General features: G+C 37.8%; 1 protein-coding gene across 2 annotated transcripts in view; it reads left to right on the forward strand.

The window, feature by feature from the left end:
- The window catches only part of BANK1 (B cell scaffold protein with ankyrin repeats 1), a 426,375-nt gene extending 407,716 nt beyond the window's left edge, over positions 1–18,659 (forward strand). The window contains exons 12-16 of one of the 2 annotated variants that reach the window (XM_043969579.1): positions 6,990–7,168; positions 11,897–11,960; positions 13,460–13,489; positions 15,436–15,491; positions 16,505–16,710. In XM_043969579.1, coding sequence (XP_043825514.1) covers positions 6,990–7,168; positions 11,897–11,960; positions 13,460–13,489; positions 15,436–15,491; positions 16,505–16,564 — 389 coding nt within the window. In that variant the 3' untranslated portion in view covers positions 16,565–16,710. Of the gene's footprint in view, positions 1–6,989; positions 7,169–11,896; positions 11,961–13,459; positions 13,490–15,435; positions 15,492–16,504 lie in introns of both variants that reach the window. The other variant, XM_043969578.1, reaches the window with a different exon arrangement.
- Positions 18,660–19,500: the final 841 nt, after the last annotated feature.

Genomic DNA, 19,500 nt, shown 5'->3' on the forward strand with positions numbered 1-19,500 from the left:
GTCAGGTGGTACCTCAGAGTTGTTTTAATTTGCATTTCTCTGATCAATAGTGATTTAGAGCATTTTTTCATATGGCAATATATAACTTTGATTTCTTCATCAGAAAACTGCCTGTTCATATCCTTTGACCATTTCTCAACTGGGGAATGACTTGGATTCTTATAAATTTGATTTAGTTCCTGATATATTTTAGAAATGAGGACTTTATCAGAAGTACTGGCTATAAAAATAAAATGTTTCCCAGCTTTCAAGGCAGGGAATATTTTTATTTTGCCCAGGATCTAGCATGAACCTAATACACTTTTTTAAAAGGAGCCATAAAGAGTAGGATCAGAATATGAATATCAGTGTATAGAGATTGTCAGTAGATGATAGTAGTTATCTCCAAATTATACTGATTAGAGCCTTCTATCAGTTATCTCATCATTGGTTATACAGGCCCTTAGTTTCTCCACCTCTGAACCCCTGCCTATCTTTTAAGCATCTCCCTATCCATCAGAAACACCATCAGTGCCCAGTCAGAAAAAATGAACATAAATCTTGCTCGACCCAGTTTGATTACCTTTTAGTAGCTGGAGTCAGGAGCTTTGAGGGAGGAGGTGACTGAAATGAAATACCAAACTGAGCCTTGGATGTCACATGTGGATTGTTAGTGCTATGCCTGACTACCACAGGGGTTTCCCTGTAGAGGCTCATTTTATGACAGTTTCCAAAGGAAAGAAGATTTCAGGTTCATGGGTGACTTGGTAGAAGAGAGCTCACCATCAACCAGAAGACTACCAAGCATGAAACTCTAGGGTAAACTGACACAGTCTAGGAAAGATGGAAGCTCCAATGCTAACCCTTGTATGCCCTGGCAGGAATGCTACCTAGAATTCTAGTGTAATTCAGCTCGCGATTTTCTTTCTTTGAATTTGAGCTTGGGGCGTTGTCAAGAAAGAGTGCTGTATGGAGCAGATCCTCATTTACTAACTATGTCTTTTCCTGCTGAACCTGTAAGCCCTACTGCTTAGTTGTGTTCCTCCAGTTCCCTGGGGACTGCATGCTCCATCATCCCTGCAAGAAAAGATTTCTTATATAGAATGGGTTGACATCTTGTTACTTCACGAGGCACAGAACTTGCAAAAAGAAAAGACGAAGCAAGAAAGTTCCTAAAAGAATTGAGATAATTGACGAATGGACTCTTGTGTATTCATGTGAAGCAATGGGTAGCTTCAGAAAGTAAACCCCCTAAGTGCTGGTCTTCCTAAAAATCATACCCATTTCATTTCTATGTCTCATTCAATTTAATATCCTAGCAAAGTTCTTCCAAGGCTCAAACAGTTACACGTGGTAAAATTGAACTCAGGAAATCAAATAGGTGCCCTATGCCCTGTGACTGTACCAGTCACTCCTTTGGCCTTATGTTCAGTCCTATCGGTCTCATTCTACCACAAAGGGAATTCCTCACATACTGTATTCCACTCAAGGAATGACAAGTGATAAACACTGGTTCCTGTGTGGTGAAAGAGAAAAAAAATTCTGGAGAGGAAAAATCTCACTGTCAAATGTATTGTGAATAGACAGCCTTGAAGGAGGAAAGAGTGAGCACAAATTGTCATTGATAATGAAATACTTGTTAAGATCTTCCATCTCCCAAATATCAATATTGCCACCCTTCAAATTGGTAGCAGTTTCATAGAACTATCTTATCCTGGAGTTGAAAGAGGCATTAGGGGGCAGCTAGGTGGCACAGTGGATAAAGCAGCAGCCCTGGATTGAGGAGGACCTCAGTTCAAATCTGGCCTCAGACACTTGACACTTACTAGCTGTGTGACCCTGGGCAAGTCATTTAACCCTCATTGACCAAGAAAAAAAAAAGAAAAAAAAAAGAGGCATTAGGGGCTCTGAATTCCTACCTATATCTGAAAATCTGAGAAGTGCCCCTAGGCACAGGATTTAGAGTCAGGAAGATGTGAGTTCAAATTTGGTCTCAGACAATTACTAGTTCTGTGGCCCTAATCAAGTCATTTAGACTCTCGGGTACCTCATCTATAAGGTGGGGATAATAATAGCACCTTCCTCTCAGGTTGTTGTGAGAGCCTAATTAGATATCATATGTACAGTACTTTGTAAGCTTAAAAGTGCTATAACAAGCTACCTATGGGGCAGTTAGGTGGTGCAGTGGATAGAGCACAGGCCCTGGATTCAGGAGGACCTGAATTCAAATCTGGCCTCAGACAATTAACACTTACTAGCTATGTGACCCTGGGTAAGTCACTTAAACCCAATTTACACACACACACACACAAACACACACACACGATACCTGCTATGATTATGGAGCAGTTCAGTGGCACAATAGAGTGATGACCCTGGAGTGAGAGATACCTAAGTTTAAATATAGCCTCAGACACTTACTAGCTATGTGACCCTGGGCAAGTCACTTAACCCTGTTTACCTCAGTTTCCTCATCTGTAAAATGACTTGGGAAGGAAATGGCAAGCAACTCTAGTATCTTTGTACCCCCCAAAAAAAAAAACATAAATGGGGTAGCAAAAAGTGGTACACAATTGAAAAACAATTGAACAACAATTGGAAACAAAGGATGAATACAAAAGCATACAACAGTGTGTAAGAATAATACCAGGAGTATAAGCTCAGAATGAACTAAGGCTGATAAAACCAAGAATAAAAAGAAAAGGTTTCTAAAATAAATATTGGAGGAAAGAAGAGAATTAAAGGATGGGATATTGTTTGGAGTACATAATGTGATGATTGCTCAAGGCAAAAAGAAAGAAAAGTTGCCCCACTTTTATTATGCTTCTATTTCTTCTAAGGAGAATTATCTTTGGACTGAAAAGGACAAAACAACTAGTAGATAATAAGAAATTGATAAACAAGATATCAAGAGAGAGGGAACCAAACTGCCTTTGACAATTTCAAGTAACCAACCCAGATGAACTATATTCTAGAGTCCTGAAAAAAATTGGAAGATAGCACCTTACACTTCTCGTAGAGAGTATATGTACACTGCAGGTCAAGTTTCCCAGAAAAAGACCACCACCATGAAATTATACTCAGGGTCCTAGTGCAAAACCTGTTGTGAGGAAATATACTTTAAAATTGTCCAACCTACAATAAAAGAAACTGAGGCATAGCTCTGAGCAAATGGCACTTTATTGAAGGGTATATGGTCCTCTCTAATGAAATGGACCACAGATCGTCCTCACAAGCTGAGATACCTTCTTCTTCTAGGGTCTTATTTTTATAAGCTTAATGCCAGATTGGATACCTGAACATTCTAAAGAGGTGATGTAAAGTACAGAATCCCATTGGTTGATAGACCTTGCTTTCATGGGCCAAAAATGACCTATCATTTGGGGGGGGGGGGTCACAAGTTTTGTGAAGTATGGCATGTCTCCACTGACTATGTGGTCATAAGATGGTCACCTGCTCATATTGGACAAGAGAGAGAAAGATCCAGTGGTACAAAAATAAGTTGCAGGACTTTCCTTGTAATTTACTCATCTCTGCTACACTGGGTTTGGTCACCATGACAAGGAAAAACAAGGGTGGAGGGCCTCTAGTTATTTCCTATGATTAAGCTAATGAACTTACAACCTGTAGTTCATGGCTCTGGGGCCAAATATAAAAAAACTTATAAATACTACCCCTATAGAATCATATCAAATTGATTAATACTCATTGGAAGAGTAGGGATCCATAGGAATTATTTCTCACACTTCTATTTACCACTTTGGTTTTGAGCTAAATATCACTGTTTATACAACCAGCCACTCATAATAATGACACTTTTAAACCTTAAACATAATCATTTACTTAACAAAAAAATAAAATCACTTGTATCAAAGTAAATGCTTAAATTATAAACACATCACAATCCTTACAGAAACTTGGATCACACCTGCCCTCCAGTGCACTTAGTATTTCTTGAGGAGAGTACCTGTCAGGGGGATACATGACTCACTCCTGACTGTAAAACTGTAAACTTCAGTGTCCTCTCTCTGTTCAACTAACTGCCCCTCTTACTAATGTTGTGAAAAAGATAGAGATATTGGCCATATTAGTAGGTATGTTATGCAGGTTTGAAACTGGTCGCATAGTTATATCTAAAGAGCAATCATTGCTTTAATGTCAACTTGGAAGGAGGCTCCCATGGCTCCTTTCTTATGCCTGTTCTATTCAACATTTTTATCAATGATTTAAGTAAAAACATAGATAATAAACATGTGCTTATCAAATCTGTAGATAGCTAGAAGGAATAACTAATATTGTATGTGACAGAATCAAGATCCCCCAAATTCTTGACAACCTATAACACTCGGCTCACTTTATTATGATGAAATGGAACAAGGATAGATATGATATTCTTATGATATGATATTCGTACATTCTTATAGTCAATTTCAAAAGCACAAGATAAGAAATTCATGGCTAGCCAGAAGTTAATCTGAATCAAGACCTGGGGATTTGGGTGGACTATCACTATAAGTGCTACTGGTATGACATGGAAACAAAAAGGCAAATGCAATCTTGGGTTACATTAAGAGAGGACTATTGAGCAGGCCTAGGCAAGGGATAGTCTTCCTATACTTTGCCCTGGTTTGACCACATTATTTTAGGTTCTAGGCATCACACATTAAGAATAATATAGGGGGCAGCTAGGTGGCACAGTGGATAGTGCACCGGCTCTGGAGTCAGGAAGATCTGAGTTCAAATCTGGTCTCACATGGACACTTAGTATCTGTGTGACCCTGGACAAGTCACCGAACCCCAATTGCCTCACCAGAAGAAGAAGAAGAAGAAGAAGAAGAAGAAGAATTTAGATAATCTTCAGAATAAAGCAAGCAGGAAAGTAAAGGTCTCAAAGTCATGCCATGTTAGGAGTGATTGTTTGTTTGTTTGTTTGAATGTGATATTTATCCTGGGAAAGAGAAATCGTAGTTTGGGCCATGAGATTTATATTCAGGTATTTGTAGGGCTGTCACATAAAGGAAGGTATTTACTTTTCCAATTTATACCCAAAGGATAAAATAAGGAGCAGTGGAATGAATGTGGAAAGAGGAAGACAGATCTAGGCAGAGAAAAACTTTCTTCCAGTGACAACTGTCAAAAAGTGGAATTGGATGTCTTGGGAAATTCTGGTCACTCTTTACTGGAGATGTCAAAGCAAACACGCTATGTCCACGTGCAGCGTCTATATTGTTAAAAAGATTCTTATTCAGGGAGAAGTTGTACTAGATGGCTTCTGAGGTCACTTCCACCTCTGACATCATGTGGTTCACTATTGTTCACTAGCTCTTGGACATTTCTGTAGAAAGGGAAAAGGAAGCTATAAAACTGCATACCTTTTGATCCAGAAATACTACTGCTAGGTCTATATCCCAAAGAGATTTAAAAAAAAATGGAAGAGTAGAGGGAACAGTTCCTATTTGTACAAAAAATGTTTATAGCAGCTCTTTATGTGGTGGCTAAGAATTGGAAATTGAGGTAATACCCATCAATTGGGGAATGGCTGAAGAAGTTGTGGTATATGAATGTTATTGTGCTATAAAAATGACAGGAAAGATGCTTTCAGGAAAACCTGGAAAGACTTAAATGAACTGATGCAAAGTGAAGTGAGCAGACCAGGAGAACATTGTATGTAGTAATAGCAACATTGTGTGATGAAGAATTGTGTAGTTATTCTTAGCAATATAATGATCAAGACAATCAAAAAGGACTCATGATGAAATATACTATCCAGAGAAAGAACAGATATTGTCTGAATACAGATTGAAGTATATTATTTTTCTCTTTCCTTCTTTCTTTCTTGATTTCTTTCTTTCCTTCATTCTTTTTTTTTGGTCAAGTCTTGTATAAGACGCCTAATATGGAAATGTTTTACATGATTGCATATGTATATCTATAACAGATGGCTTATAGTCTCAGGACGGGGGAAGAGAGAAAGAGAATTTGAAACTCAAAACTTTAAAAAGAACAAATATTGAAAATTTTTTTAACATGTAATTGGGGGGAGAAAAATAAGTTGTAAAGGAAGGAAATAAATACTTATTAAGAGCCAGTTGCCAAGCACCATGCTAAGGGCTTTATAAATATAATATTATTTGATTCTCACAACAACCCCTATGAGGTAGATAGTATTTTTATTTGATGAGGCTATTGGGATTAAGTGACTTGCCCAGGGTCACACAGCTAGTAAGTGTCTGAGTCCAGATTTGAATTCAGGTCCTCCTGAATCCAGGGCCAGTACTCTATCCATGGTAGATAATATTATTAACTCGATTTTATGACTGAGGAAACTGAAACTGAAGCAGTTAAAGTGATTTTCCCAGAGTCACACAGCTACTAAGTGTCTGTGGTCAGATTTGAACTCTATTCCTAACTCTAGGTCCAGTGCTCCACCTACTTGGCTCTAGCTGGTAATGTTTTGCCTCCTCCGAAGGTTCTGCCTCTTTGTCTTTTTTCTCATGTGTTGAATCAAACAAAAGGAAGTGGAATAGGGAAGCTCTATCTAGCATCCTTAATGTTTCTGAATTTTCTATCACTGCCTGCCAGCAATTGCTAGTCAGATGCTGGTAGACAGCTTAGTCAGCCAGCAACATAAACAGAAGAGGAGGGGAAGCTAGGTGTCACAGTGGATAGAGTACAGGCCCTGGAGTCAGGAGTACCTGAATTCAAATCCAGCCTCAGACACTTAACACTTCCTAGCTGTGTGACCCTGGGCAAGTCACTTAACCCCAATTGCCTCACTAAAAAAATTTAAAATAAAATAAAAAATAAATGGAAGAAGAACTTATCTTCTCCCTGTATAGTGAATTCCATATCTTAATGCCCCATGAATCTTTCAGGGTCTCAATTTGTAGAAATCATCTGCCATAATCTACTTTGAAACGGCTAATGAATATTTAAGAGGAGAGAGAATTTTTTTAAAATGTCCAAATGTTGACTGATGTTTCAAAATTCTCCCCCTTGCACCAATCTAGATAGAACCCGAGTGGACAATCAACACTGCTCTGCCCTGAAATGCTGCATACCCTCTGGCCAAGAAGAACTCATCCTTTTGCAGGAAAAAGTAAAGACTGGAGAACTTTCTGTAGATGAAGCCTTGAAGAAGTTCAAACAGTGGCAAACTGGAAAAAGTGGACTTGAAATTATTCAGCAGGTAACCAGGACCCACCTCTGACAACCAGAATAATCTCTAGTCACAGAGCATCTCCTCCCTAGGTGCTTAAACCCTTAACACAGCCCGAAGCTATGATAACCCAGGCCTTGGAATTTCTATCTATTCACAAACCAAATGCTTTAATGCTTCTAATGAAAAGCTTTTTAAATAAACACTTTCCAGATTTTCTGAGATTAAGTGTAAGGAAGTCAGGTACATCTGTATAGTCCCAACATCTAGAAGAAAGAATAAATACATCAAGCAATTAAAGAAATGGCCTGAAGACAAAACAGACAATCCCCAAAGAAATCTAGTTGATTCTATCATCCCCATTTGTAACTTCATTTTATGCTCCAAAGACAATTGTGTTTCTGGGAGATTTATAAAAGCATTGATTATTTGTGCTCCATTAACCTAAGGCATTTTCCCAAACATTCTCCATTCATGGCAGGACATGCTTAGGGTCTCAGTGTTTTTGTTTTTGTTTTTTTTACAGAACTCCTAGGCCAAAAGAACCTAATGGTTTCATTTATTTAGTTACTAAGTTGAACATTTAAAATATCCAGTGGTGCTCTCTGAGTTTATGCCACAGCACACTTAGGAACGGCAGATCTAAGGACTGTGCAGGCAGGAGGAAATTGGCAATAAGTGAGTTTATGTCTTGAAGACTTAGAAAGAGCCAGAAATAGGCAAAAGTGAGACACTGAGAGAATTTTGGTTTTTTCTTCCTTTCCCCAGCGGTTTTCCATTTCCTTTTTCTTTTTTTTTCTTTTTTCTTCTTTATCTTTCTTTCTTTTTCTTTTTCCTTTTTTCTTTCTTTCTTTCTTCATTCATTCATCTGTTCATCCATTCATTTGGTTGGTTGATTGGTTGGTTGGTTATTTGTTTATTTATTAGCTTTTTTTGTTCCTCTTCATGTCCAGGCACTTCCCACCACCAAAGTAACCTTTGTACTTCTGTTAGCTAAAGGCTAGGATTGATCACCATGGAATGTGCCTCTGGTTCCAAAATTATGCCTTTCTCCTTCCTACCATCAAAAGTCTCATTCTCTCAGTGCTCTTGGGAGGGGCGGGGACAAATAAAATAACCCACACCAAATAATGAATGACTGACATAAGTATATTATGTTGCCCAACCCAGAGAAAATTTCATTTAAAAGAAAATGTCTTTAGAGATAATTAGTTAACCAAAGGACCAAATCTCTAATTGTATTTTAGACAGTGTAGCAGTTGGGAAATAATTCAGAGCAGGGACAAGTCCTTAAATCACCTCACAAGCCGATGTCTATCTTTGTCTAAGGCTAGTTCTTAGGTAAAGGTGGCTTTCTCCAGATTTCGAATAATTATGAATAAAATCAATATAAATAAATGAATGAAAGAATGAATCAATGAATGAATAAGCATTGACTTTTTTAACAGAACTACAAAAGCTGGGAAATGGTGCTTTGCAAATAAATTCTAAAGAACAGCAATTATTTCATGATAGGCACAGGAGCCCTGAAAGGGGCAGCACTGCCTTCTCCTCCTTCCCCAAACCAAAGGTTCAGCTTCCAACCTACAGCTCACAGCTACCATGCAGGAAAACCACTCCTGTGGAAGAGGAGCCAACAAACTTTCACACACAAAAAGCAAGTCAGCTTACCTAAAGCGACAAGGCACTTTGAGGGAGAAATAGGAAACTGTGCTTCCTGCCCAAGAAAAAAAAAATCACCTCTATTATCAACCCTCTTGATGGATACAACCCAGAACCCTGAACCCAGAAACCTTGGGAATAGTAGTGTCCCCCCCACCCAAACCCTAAACCTGCTTCCAGCTTAGCCCTCACAGCCATCATTGAGAGGAAAAAATCATTGTGAAGAAGGGACCTACCTTCTTCATGACCAGCAGCCACACTTGCTTACCAGCTGCCCAATAGGCAGATATGAATAAGAACACTGGGACTGGCAACACTGCTCTCCCCACACACACACACACAAAAAAGTACTGGTCCTGCTTCCAACCCAGCAGCTCTTAGCTAAAAATTATCTCCTGTAGAGAAGTAAGCCATCCCTACCAACTGAGACCCCACAAAGCAGACAAGCCAGCCTAGTTGAATCAAAGCACCCTGATGGACAGACCATTCAATACAATCTAGTCAACTTTTATTAATGTGTCAGGCACTGTGCTAAGTGCTGGGCATAAAATAAGAAAAAAGAAAGAGTCCCTGCCCTCAAGGAGTTTACAATCTAATAGAGGAAGACAACACACAAAATGAGGCAGAAGGGGTAAGGGGAAGAATGGGGAAATACAACAGTGGAGTTGAAACCAGACAAAACAGATGCAAAATGGAGGGAACAGAAGGCTGATTGCACCAAGCAAGTCAAACCACCATCACTTTGACTAACATCTCCCCTTAGATATTATTGGAGATAGCCCAGGTCCCTGAAGCCAAAAGTCTTGAGAATAACAGTACTTTCAGCCATCATCCTGGGAAGCAATCCCTATGGACATGCAGCCTTGTGATTGTTTCCCAGGTGCCCTGGACACATCTACTGAAGACCCAGAAAGTAAAGTTCTTGCTCCCAAAGTCTTTAGCACTGTCAGATGGTTCAACAACAGAAGCTCTAAATACAGGGTAAATTTGAGGTAATGTCAGGGGGGAGGAGCTACCATTAAGAGGGATGAGCAGGGCCTGCTGGATGCAGGCAGTATGATTTTAGCTGAGACTGGAAGGAAGCCGGGGAAACCAGAAGGCAGAGATAAGGAGAGAGAAAATTCCAGGCATAAAGAAAAGCCAGTGAAAACACATGGGAAATGTTGAGAAATGGAATGTCTTGTTCAAAGACAGCAAGATCAGTGTCATTGGATCATGGAGTACAATATGTTAAAATAATTTTCTATTAAGTGCCTAAACATGTGTCAGGCACTGTACTAAATACTGGGGATAAAATAAGAAAAAAGTAAGATAGTCCCTGCCCTCAAGGGGCTTACGATCTAATAAAGGAAGACAAAACACAAAAGAAAGATACTGTCAGAAGGTAGAAGAGATGATTGGCATCTTAAGCCCTCTATAAAGGAGGAAGTTTTTTTTCATTCCACCCTCCAAGGCTGCCAATTAGAGAGGCAGAAGCAACTGAGAATACTGATGAGGTGTGAGTATCAAAGCTCTGTGAATATAGAAAGCATAGTAGGATATAAGAAGATCATAATGACTTATGAAGGGCCCAACCTGATAAGAATTGGAAATAAAAGGAATGCCCATCAATTGAGGAATGGCTAAATGAACTGTATATGATGGTGATAGAATTAGTGCTATAAAAAATGAGAAGCAGGATGACTTCATAAAGGCCTGGAAAGACTTGTAGGAACTGATGTATAGTGAAGTAAGCAGAACCAAAAGAACATTGTACAGGAAGATCGCAATAATTTTTGATGAAGAACTGTGAATGACTTGATTATTCTCCACAATACAATGATCCGAGACAATCCCAAAGGACTATTTTTGAAACATACTATCCATCTTCAAAGAAAGAACTGATATTGATAGAACAGACTGAAGCATGCTATTTTTCACTTTCATTTTTTTAGTCAAGTTTCCTTGTACAAAATGACAAATATGGTAATGTTTTACATAATCATGCATGTATAGCCAATATCTGATTGCTTACCACCTCAAGGAGGGGTGAGGGGAGGGAGGGAAGGAGAGATAAAAAATTCGAACCCAAAACTATAAATAAAAATCTTTATTACATTAAAAAACCAAACTGTTATAAAAACAAAAACTGAACCTAATAGGGAGCCACTGGAGTTTATTAAAAGAAAGAAGGAGGGTGGGTGTCATGGTCAAACCTATGATTTAGGAAGGTCATTTTGATAACAGAGTAGAAGAAATAATGATGCTGGGAGAGACCCGAGGCAGGATATCAACCAGAAGACTGTTGCAATGCAAGGTGATAAGACCCTGCACTATGGTGATAGCAATGTCCAAAGAGAGAAGACAGCCTACATGGGAGATACTGTGAAAATATAATCTACAAGTATTGCCAACTGATTGGATATGAAGGGTGGGAGAGAGTGAGGAGTTAAGGATGATAATTAGGTTGTGTCCCTAAAACTAGGATAATGGTAGTGCCCTTGGAAGTAAGTAATAAGGAAGTTGGGAAGAGGAAAGAGATTGAAGGAAAAGATAATGAGTTCAGACATGTTGAGTTTAAAATATCAGTTCAAGATATTTCATCAGCATTTGGAGATGTCAGCCTAGAGATGAGGAGAGAGATTAGGACTGGATAAAGAGATCTGAGAATCATCTCCATATAAATGATTAATTGAATCCATGAGAGCTGAAGAGATCACCAAGCAAAACAGTATAGAATATTGTCATGGAAACAATGAACATGAACTTGGAATAACTGAGAGATGGTGGAGGGTAGAAGGCCCTTGTGTGCTGTGGTCCACGGGGTCACAAAGAGTTGAACACAACTGAACAACAAAAGGAAACAAAGAAGTACCAGGATAGAGCCTTGGGGGATATAAAATAATCAGTGTATATTGGCTTGCATCCTAGTTGGTTGGGGGCAGGGCCTTATGTTGAGAATTCCTCCTTCTGTTTCTGAGTATCTTAAAGGTGCTACTATAGCACAGAAGTTAGCTTGGTAAAAAAAAACAAAAAACATTTATTTCTGCATTCCATTTTAATCTATGACAAAACCGCAATTATTAACATTTATTTGGGGATATGTTTCTCCTTAAGGAAAAGTTACGACAGCTCAGAGACTGCATTATTGGGAAGAGACCAGAAGAAGAAAACTTCTATGGTAAATTAAAATTACCCTCCACTATTTTTTTGTTAAACCCATGAGTGACAGATCTGAAAATCTTCAGAAAAGTTATTAATTATCATTCGGAGAATAGTAGCATAAATGTAGGGCAGAAACCTCAGAAATCAATTCCTCCATTTTACAGATGAGGAAACTGAGGTCCAGAGAGGTTGAGTCCTGCCACACAGGTGGCAATTGATCAAATTGAGATCAGAAATCAGATCCTTTGGCTCCAAAGCCCAGGGTTCTTTCTACTGTGCTTCCTTGGTGACACTATGTTGGTACTCCCTCCACCGGTACAAATCACATGCCTTCTCCTCTTGCTTAATTTTTGTTCATATCCTCCTCAATGTTGGATCTACCCACTGTGCTGGGAGGTCAGGGGGTATATATATTTCTCAAGATCTCTTTGTGTGAATACCAATGGAGCATATAGGCACTCTTGTTCTTGTGATGTGACTGACTCATGTTAATTCCCATTCATATATCTCCCAGACAACACCCTTGAGGCCAAGCTTCTGTATTACTCTTCTGTTGCTATATGATACCTGCCCACCATGTGCTCTGCCCTCTGGGTTATTCTCAATTTTAATTCTTCTATGACTGTTATATCCCATGATCACCCATGCTAATAATTAATTTTTTTAATACTCATCTTAAATCATTGATAATTCATCCCATACCCTTCATAGCTATCTATTTCCCCTCTATGACACAGGTAAGGTCTATTCTTAACCTTCCTTATTATCTCAGGTTGGCTTCCCACATATCCCAGAATGCTTTAAGGAAGAATCCCCTTGCCAGTAATTACCATGTGCTCGGCAAATGAAAAACAAATTTAATGCTAGTCTAAAGAAACCACAATTAAGAAGTTAAATTTACCCCCCAAATCAAAATGCTTCCCAAAGCCATCTATAAATTACCAGAACAATTCTCTTAGCAATGCTTTGCCACTCTTACACATGGCCCCACTCACATAGAATGTTGAGAATTTGACTAAACCATTTTTACTGCCTTAAGTCTTCTGGAGAAGACTAGCAGTTCATAAATCCACAAGTAACCAGGGATGAATGCCTTCAATTAATGAGCCCCAGTATGTTCAAAGACTGAGAAAGGACAAATACAAACAATAGCACTTTCAGGTTTGAGAAACACTATAAATATATATATGCATATATGCATTCATATTATGTATATATAGATAGGTAGATGATAGATAAAATCTCATTTGAAAATAACTTATAAAAAAAGAAAGAACCCTATCTCTGCTCTCAGGGTGATTGAAAGACTAATTAAAATTTAATGGTTTTGTATTAGAATTTTATTATTTTATTTGAGATTCTATGTGAAATTTTGGAATCACTTTGAAAGGGGGAAAACAACTTGTAACAGGAATGGAAAGAGGGAGGGGAATGGGGAGCAAGACTACACTTGTGCCCCTCAGAACAAAGTGAGCAGTTTTAATTACCATGGTGTGTTTTTTTTTTCCTTTCCAGATAAAATCACCATTGTGCACCATCCAGATTGTAAGTGTATCCAAAAAAAAAGTCCAATCCATAAATATAAACAATTTGAGATTCTAGTGTCTCTAATCTAATAGCAGTCATCGGTGACTCTAGGATTGTTTGGCAAAGACTGTAATCAGTGAATATTGAAAAATAGTGAAGATGTTTGCAGAGGCAGCAAGAGTTCACTTGAGCTGCTTCACTTGAATTAAGGTCTAGCTCTGGACTTGATTTGAGGATCAAATTTCCTTGGGCTACTGATACTGGGGGTGAGGAGGTGGGGCAGACAGAGTCCCTAAAGAAGTGATGCTTTTTCATGAGCTGTTCAGTCTCTAGGGCTCTGCCATGTGATTAAAACACAATAATCAATCAGTATTTATTGAGGACTCACTATGTGCAGAGCACTAGACCAGATAGCACCCTATCTATTGCCTCTTTTTAATTTTTTTTAAAAGACTGGAGCTGTGATTTCATTGGTTTAGAGAAGTCCTCATGAAATGCACCTCTGACAAAGCAGAATGCTTATCCCACCCAACCCCCATTTCAAAGACATTTGATGGGAATATTTTTGTGCTATATTTAAAGCCGGTCCTGTATCCATGGAAATTAAGAAAAGGATATAAGAAATGTTGGTGTGGTAGAAATTGATCATAGGATTAAAAGCTGGAAGGAATTTTCAAGACATCCAGTACAGATCCTTCATTTTAAAAATTGAGGACAATTGAAGGGACATAACTTATCCAACCCCTACCTCTGGCCCCTCCTCCCACAAATAACAGACTGCAGAATCAGCCCAGGTACTCTAAATCCAAATCTTTCTCCAAAAATTGACCAAGTCAGTTTGAAAGTAGAGTTGTACCATGAAGAAGAGTGAGTGTATGTCTAGAAATTATACCTTCGTGATAACCTGCTCAGTGAGTCAATAAGCATTTAAGTGCCTACTATGTGGTAGGCACTGTGCTAAACACTGAGGATACAAAGAAAGGCAAAAGATAGTCCCTGTCCTCAATGAGCTCACAGTCTAATGGAGAAAACAACATTCAAACAATAGGATAAATTGCATATAGTATCAGAAGAAGGCAATTGCATTAAGGAAGATCAGGAAAGGTGAGGGAGAGAGAGAAAGAGAAAGAGAGAGAGAGAGATTGATTTTAGTTGGAAGTTACCAATACGTGCTAAACATCATAGGCAGCTAAGAAGTGCTCCAAAAGCATGTGGGTTCAACCTGAGGAGGACAGCAATAATGATGAAATGGGGCTTGATGAGCTAGTTGTGAAGGAATGATGGTATCATAATACCATTAATTTACAAATTTGGGGTACATGCCTGGTAAAGAAGTATCACTTTCAAAAGCCATGGCAGGAAAATACAAATTAATTGATTACCATGTTCCTTATACCATCCAAAAGATCTCTGAACACAAATTATTCCCTACCAATATAATATGTGGGTGTGAAAAGGAAGAGTAAGAATGGGGGAGAGAGAGAGATAAAAAGACAGAGACAGAGTCAGAGGGAGGCAGAGAGAGAGAGACAAAGAATAGTAAGTCAAAGAATGGAAAGCAGTCTTTTCATGTCATGGAGGTAAATGACTTTCATGGACAGTCAAAAAGGCATTTCTATGACTAGCACTGCAGGAAAATAGAAGGAAGGAAATTGATATTTTTAATATCTATTTTAGAGCCTAGATGTGACTGCTAATTTCACACTGAAACAGAGCCTAGTTTAAGGATGGGGTCACTGATGCCAGAAGAGTAAAGATACCATGCCTTTCTGTTTTTGCAACCACAATGAAAAACAAATCTTGCAGCATCTCTCCTTCCATCCATGGATGAAAACATTGTATGATGTCATGGTTCCTTATGGGTGATACCGTTTTTAAGCACTTATAGGTTTCCTTTCTTTGTTCTCTCTCCATTCCCTATAAAATGAACTATAAATGTTAACATATATTCTCTGTTTTTCCAGTTAAAGAAACTGCCCCAAATGAAAACATTTTCTATGGAACACCTGCTACCAATAAGGTCTGTATAGGTTTCTTTCAATTTATGCAAAACCAAAGGAAAAAGATTCCTCTTTGGGAGGCAATGTATAATAATGAAGAAGAATGAAGAAGGAATGAAGAAGGGAGTCTATGAGATATAATGGATGGCCTATACAGGTTTTTACCAAAATCCCACCTGAACAAACTATCTTTAAAAAAAATAGGGGGGCAGCTAGATGGCGCAGTGGTAAAGCGCTGGCCCTGGATTCAGGAGGACCTGAGTTCAAATCCGGCCTCAGACACTTCACACTTACTAGCTGTGTGACCCTGGGCAAGTCACTTAACCCTCATTGCCCTACCAAAAAAACAAACAAAAAAAAACAAACAAAAAAAAAATAGGGGCAGTTAGGAGGCATAGTAGATAAAGCACCAGGCCTGGATTCAGTAGGACCTGAGTTCAAATCTAGCCTCAGACACTTGACACTTATTAGCTATGTGACCCTGGGCAAGTCCCTTAACTCTCATTGCCCCACCAAAAAAAAAAAAAGAAAAAAAGAAAGAAAGAAAGAAAAAATGAAACAAAATTAAAAATTTAAATTTTTTTAAAAAGATATAAATTGTCTCTTAAAGGACAGAACTAAAGATTTAAGAATAAAGGGGCTACCCACTTGTCTCTAGTGATTTGAATAGTCTTTCCCTGACATAAGTAAGGTGCTTCTTCTCTCTGAAGGTCTGTAACTCCTGAGAGTTTTTGAAAATGCTTTTATCAAACAAAGAATTGTCTACAAGACATAAAAGGCCACACTAACTCAATGTGTTCACAAAGCAAACATTTTTTATTATTCTAAAAAGGGAGGGAAAAAAAGTAAAATGTGTTTATCTCATACATATTTTGTATATATTTTTCTCATTGTATATCTTGGCATTTAGGGATTTTTTTAAATGCTTGTTGATTTACTGATACAACTATGAAAGACAAAGGTCACAGTCTAATGTCACTGCCCTTATTTGAGATGATAAAATGCAATCCTGCCTCTTTCTTTTTTCTTTCAGCTTTGCCCTCGTCCCCAGGTTGATAAGGAGTATAGTTTCTGTTGGAGAAAAGATCATTAAAGAGTTAAAATCTCAGCTACATTCTGCAGATCAATTAAAAAAACAGGAAGAGATGAACCTACATAACCATGGCTCAATGAAAAACCATCAACCAAGTACATTCGGAACTTTGAATATTTCATTGGTTTTTCCTCTATGAATGTACATGTGACTTTACTATTCTAAATGATTGATTCTGTTAAAGATTTGTAGATAGAGCCGTCACTAGATATTAGATGAAACATTTCAATTGTTAATCCATTATTGAATAATATATTTCCCTATTATTTTATTTTCAGAATATTCTAATGGAGTCTAAATGGGTCTATAAATGGATTAAGTTTGTGTTTGAATTACTTGATTTTTCAAGGCAAACATATTAATGGCAAAAGAAATCTCTTTCTCAAATTGCCCTTGAATTTGAGAATTGTTACTATCCACTCCAGACTGGAAAAATAAACACTTCTGTCATTAAGACAAAATAATAATAATAATAACAATAATAACAACCAGCATTTACATAAGGCTTTAAGGTTTGCATTATGCTTTACAAATCTTATTTCATCTTATCTTCACACCAACCTTGAGAAATGGTTTTTAATATTATCCCCATTTTTATAATGAGGAAACTGATACAGATAGAGATCAAATGATTTGCCTAAGGTCACATAAATAGAAAATATTGGCAACCAGATTTGAATTCAGGCCTAGTGCTCTGTCTACTGTGTCACCTAGGTGCTTCAGCATATGACAAGTGGTATCATTATTGTCTTTGGAAATACCTTGCATCTTATAATGTCAGATGCTACGAAAGCAATTATTTCCTGTTTGCATAAATGGGCAGAGAAAACAGTTGTGTTTGAACAAATGTTAAGGTTGTTAATCCAGTCTCTTGAACTAAGTAAGACATTTCACTCCTTGCATGCTTGGGGCCTAGGGGAGAGAAAGCACAAGTGTTAATTTGGGCAGCTTTAATGTTTGAAAGTATATGAATTATTAAGATTTATTTTTAGCACAATAATGTAAAAGGAAACAACTATGAAAGACTTCCTAACTGATCAAAGCAGTGACCAATTGTGATTTCAGAAGCTTTTTGCCCATCTCCTGGCAGATAAGTGATGGACCAGTGATAGAGAACAAGCCATAAATCTTCAAATATGGCCAATATGTTGACTAATTTCATAAGGGACATTTTATCATAAGGGACAATTTCAGTTGGGTGTGAAAAGAGGTAGTTAGTGGATAGTGATAGATTTCAGTGCAAAAAAATAATCAATAAAACATTTTAAAAACACAAAGTAAAAAACTAAAAGAGGAACAAAAGGGGAGAAAAACAAATAACTGTTACTAACTTGTTAAATTTATCATATAGTTTTTAAAACCATTTGAAAAATGAGCTGGAGAAGGAAATGTCAAACCATTCCACTATCTCTGCCAAGAAAACTCCAAATGGGGTCATGAAGAGCTTGCACATCACTGAAAAAATGATTAAATGAAAGGAAGGTCATAGTTTCTTATGTAATTTACTCCTTTGGATATTGAAAAGTTTGTACTTACTGATGATTACTTTATTCATATTTTAAAAGTTGAAAGAGTTTGTAGATCCATTTTCTAAATTCATCAAGTTGAAAATCTCTGTCCATGACATTTATGTACAGTTAGACGATAACTGCTGGGGCAGCTAGGTGGTGCAGTGGATAGAGCACTGGCCCTGAATTCAGGAGGACCTGAGTTAAAATCCAGCCTCAGACACTTGACACTCACTAGCTGTGTGACCCTGGGCAAGTCACTTAACCCCAATTGCCTCACCAAAAAAGAAGAAGAAGAAGAAGAAGAAGAAGAAGAAGAAGAAGAAGAAGAAAACTGCTGTCCTCTTCTTTGTATGTAAACATATAGCCATGAAAGGCAAATAAATATTTTTATTTTTTCTCTTTGCTCATCGTGAATAACTCCACTATTCATGATCTGTATCTTCCATTGAATGGTCCTGCCATTTCATTATCTCATATCTAAATAGTAACTTAACAATTCCGAACAGAATCCAGTGTTCTCATTTTAAACATGCCTGTTCATTTATTATAAGTAAAATGAATGTTTATAACTATGCCTGATTTGTCCAAATAAACAAAATATATTTTGTAATATTGTCTAGTTTACATCTTTTTTCCTATGCCTATCAGAAAAGAAAATTATGCAAGATTATTTTATTTTGTATTTATATATATGTTTATATGTATGTATGTATATATATGTATGTGTGTGCATATATATATATATATAAATCTCCTCAAATAGAACTTCCTGAATTCAATTTGGTATATACTGGAAACAGAAAAGAAAGACTTTTCCCAAAAGTTCTAGCATTCAAAAATTGAATAACATGTAAATTTAAATTGCCTTTGATGCTTATAGGATGTGAATCATTGTTGGGTGGATCAAATAAGATGTCAACAAGCAGTTGTTAAGCTCTTACTAGGTAGTGTGAGAGTGGGAATAATGCCCCCTGATGGGAGGAACATTTTGTGAGCTCTGGCCTGAGGACAGAGCCATGGGGCCTTGGAGTTCAGGAAGTGATGTTTGCTTATAGGTACTGTTGATCAAAGCTACCAGCCAATTAGTTTGGAGCTGTGTGTGTGTGGAAGGCCCTGTTTCCTGTTGGAGAGGAGGCTTCTGGGAGGACGAAGGAGCCAGCTCATCTCTCAATTTGGACCTCAGTTTGGGTGGAGCTGAGATGCTGGCTCTCTGAGATAGACAGATGAAGGAATCTTGGCCTCTTTCTCTCTCCTCACCAAATTCTTATGCTCCTTAATAAATACTTAAAAGTCTAAACTCTTGGTAAAGCTTATAATTTATGGTGACTACTCCTTAGATTTTTAGACAGTCTAGCTAGAATTTTAGCCCCCTTACAGATAGCAACTTTACAGTGGCAGGCACCTGGCCAAGCCTGAGTGACAGGA

The sequence above is a fragment of the Dromiciops gliroides genome, chromosome 6, assembly GCF_019393635.1.
Source record: "Dromiciops gliroides isolate mDroGli1 chromosome 6, mDroGli1.pri, whole genome shotgun sequence".
Taxonomy (NCBI): Eukaryota; Metazoa; Chordata; class Mammalia; order Microbiotheria; family Microbiotheriidae; genus Dromiciops; species Dromiciops gliroides.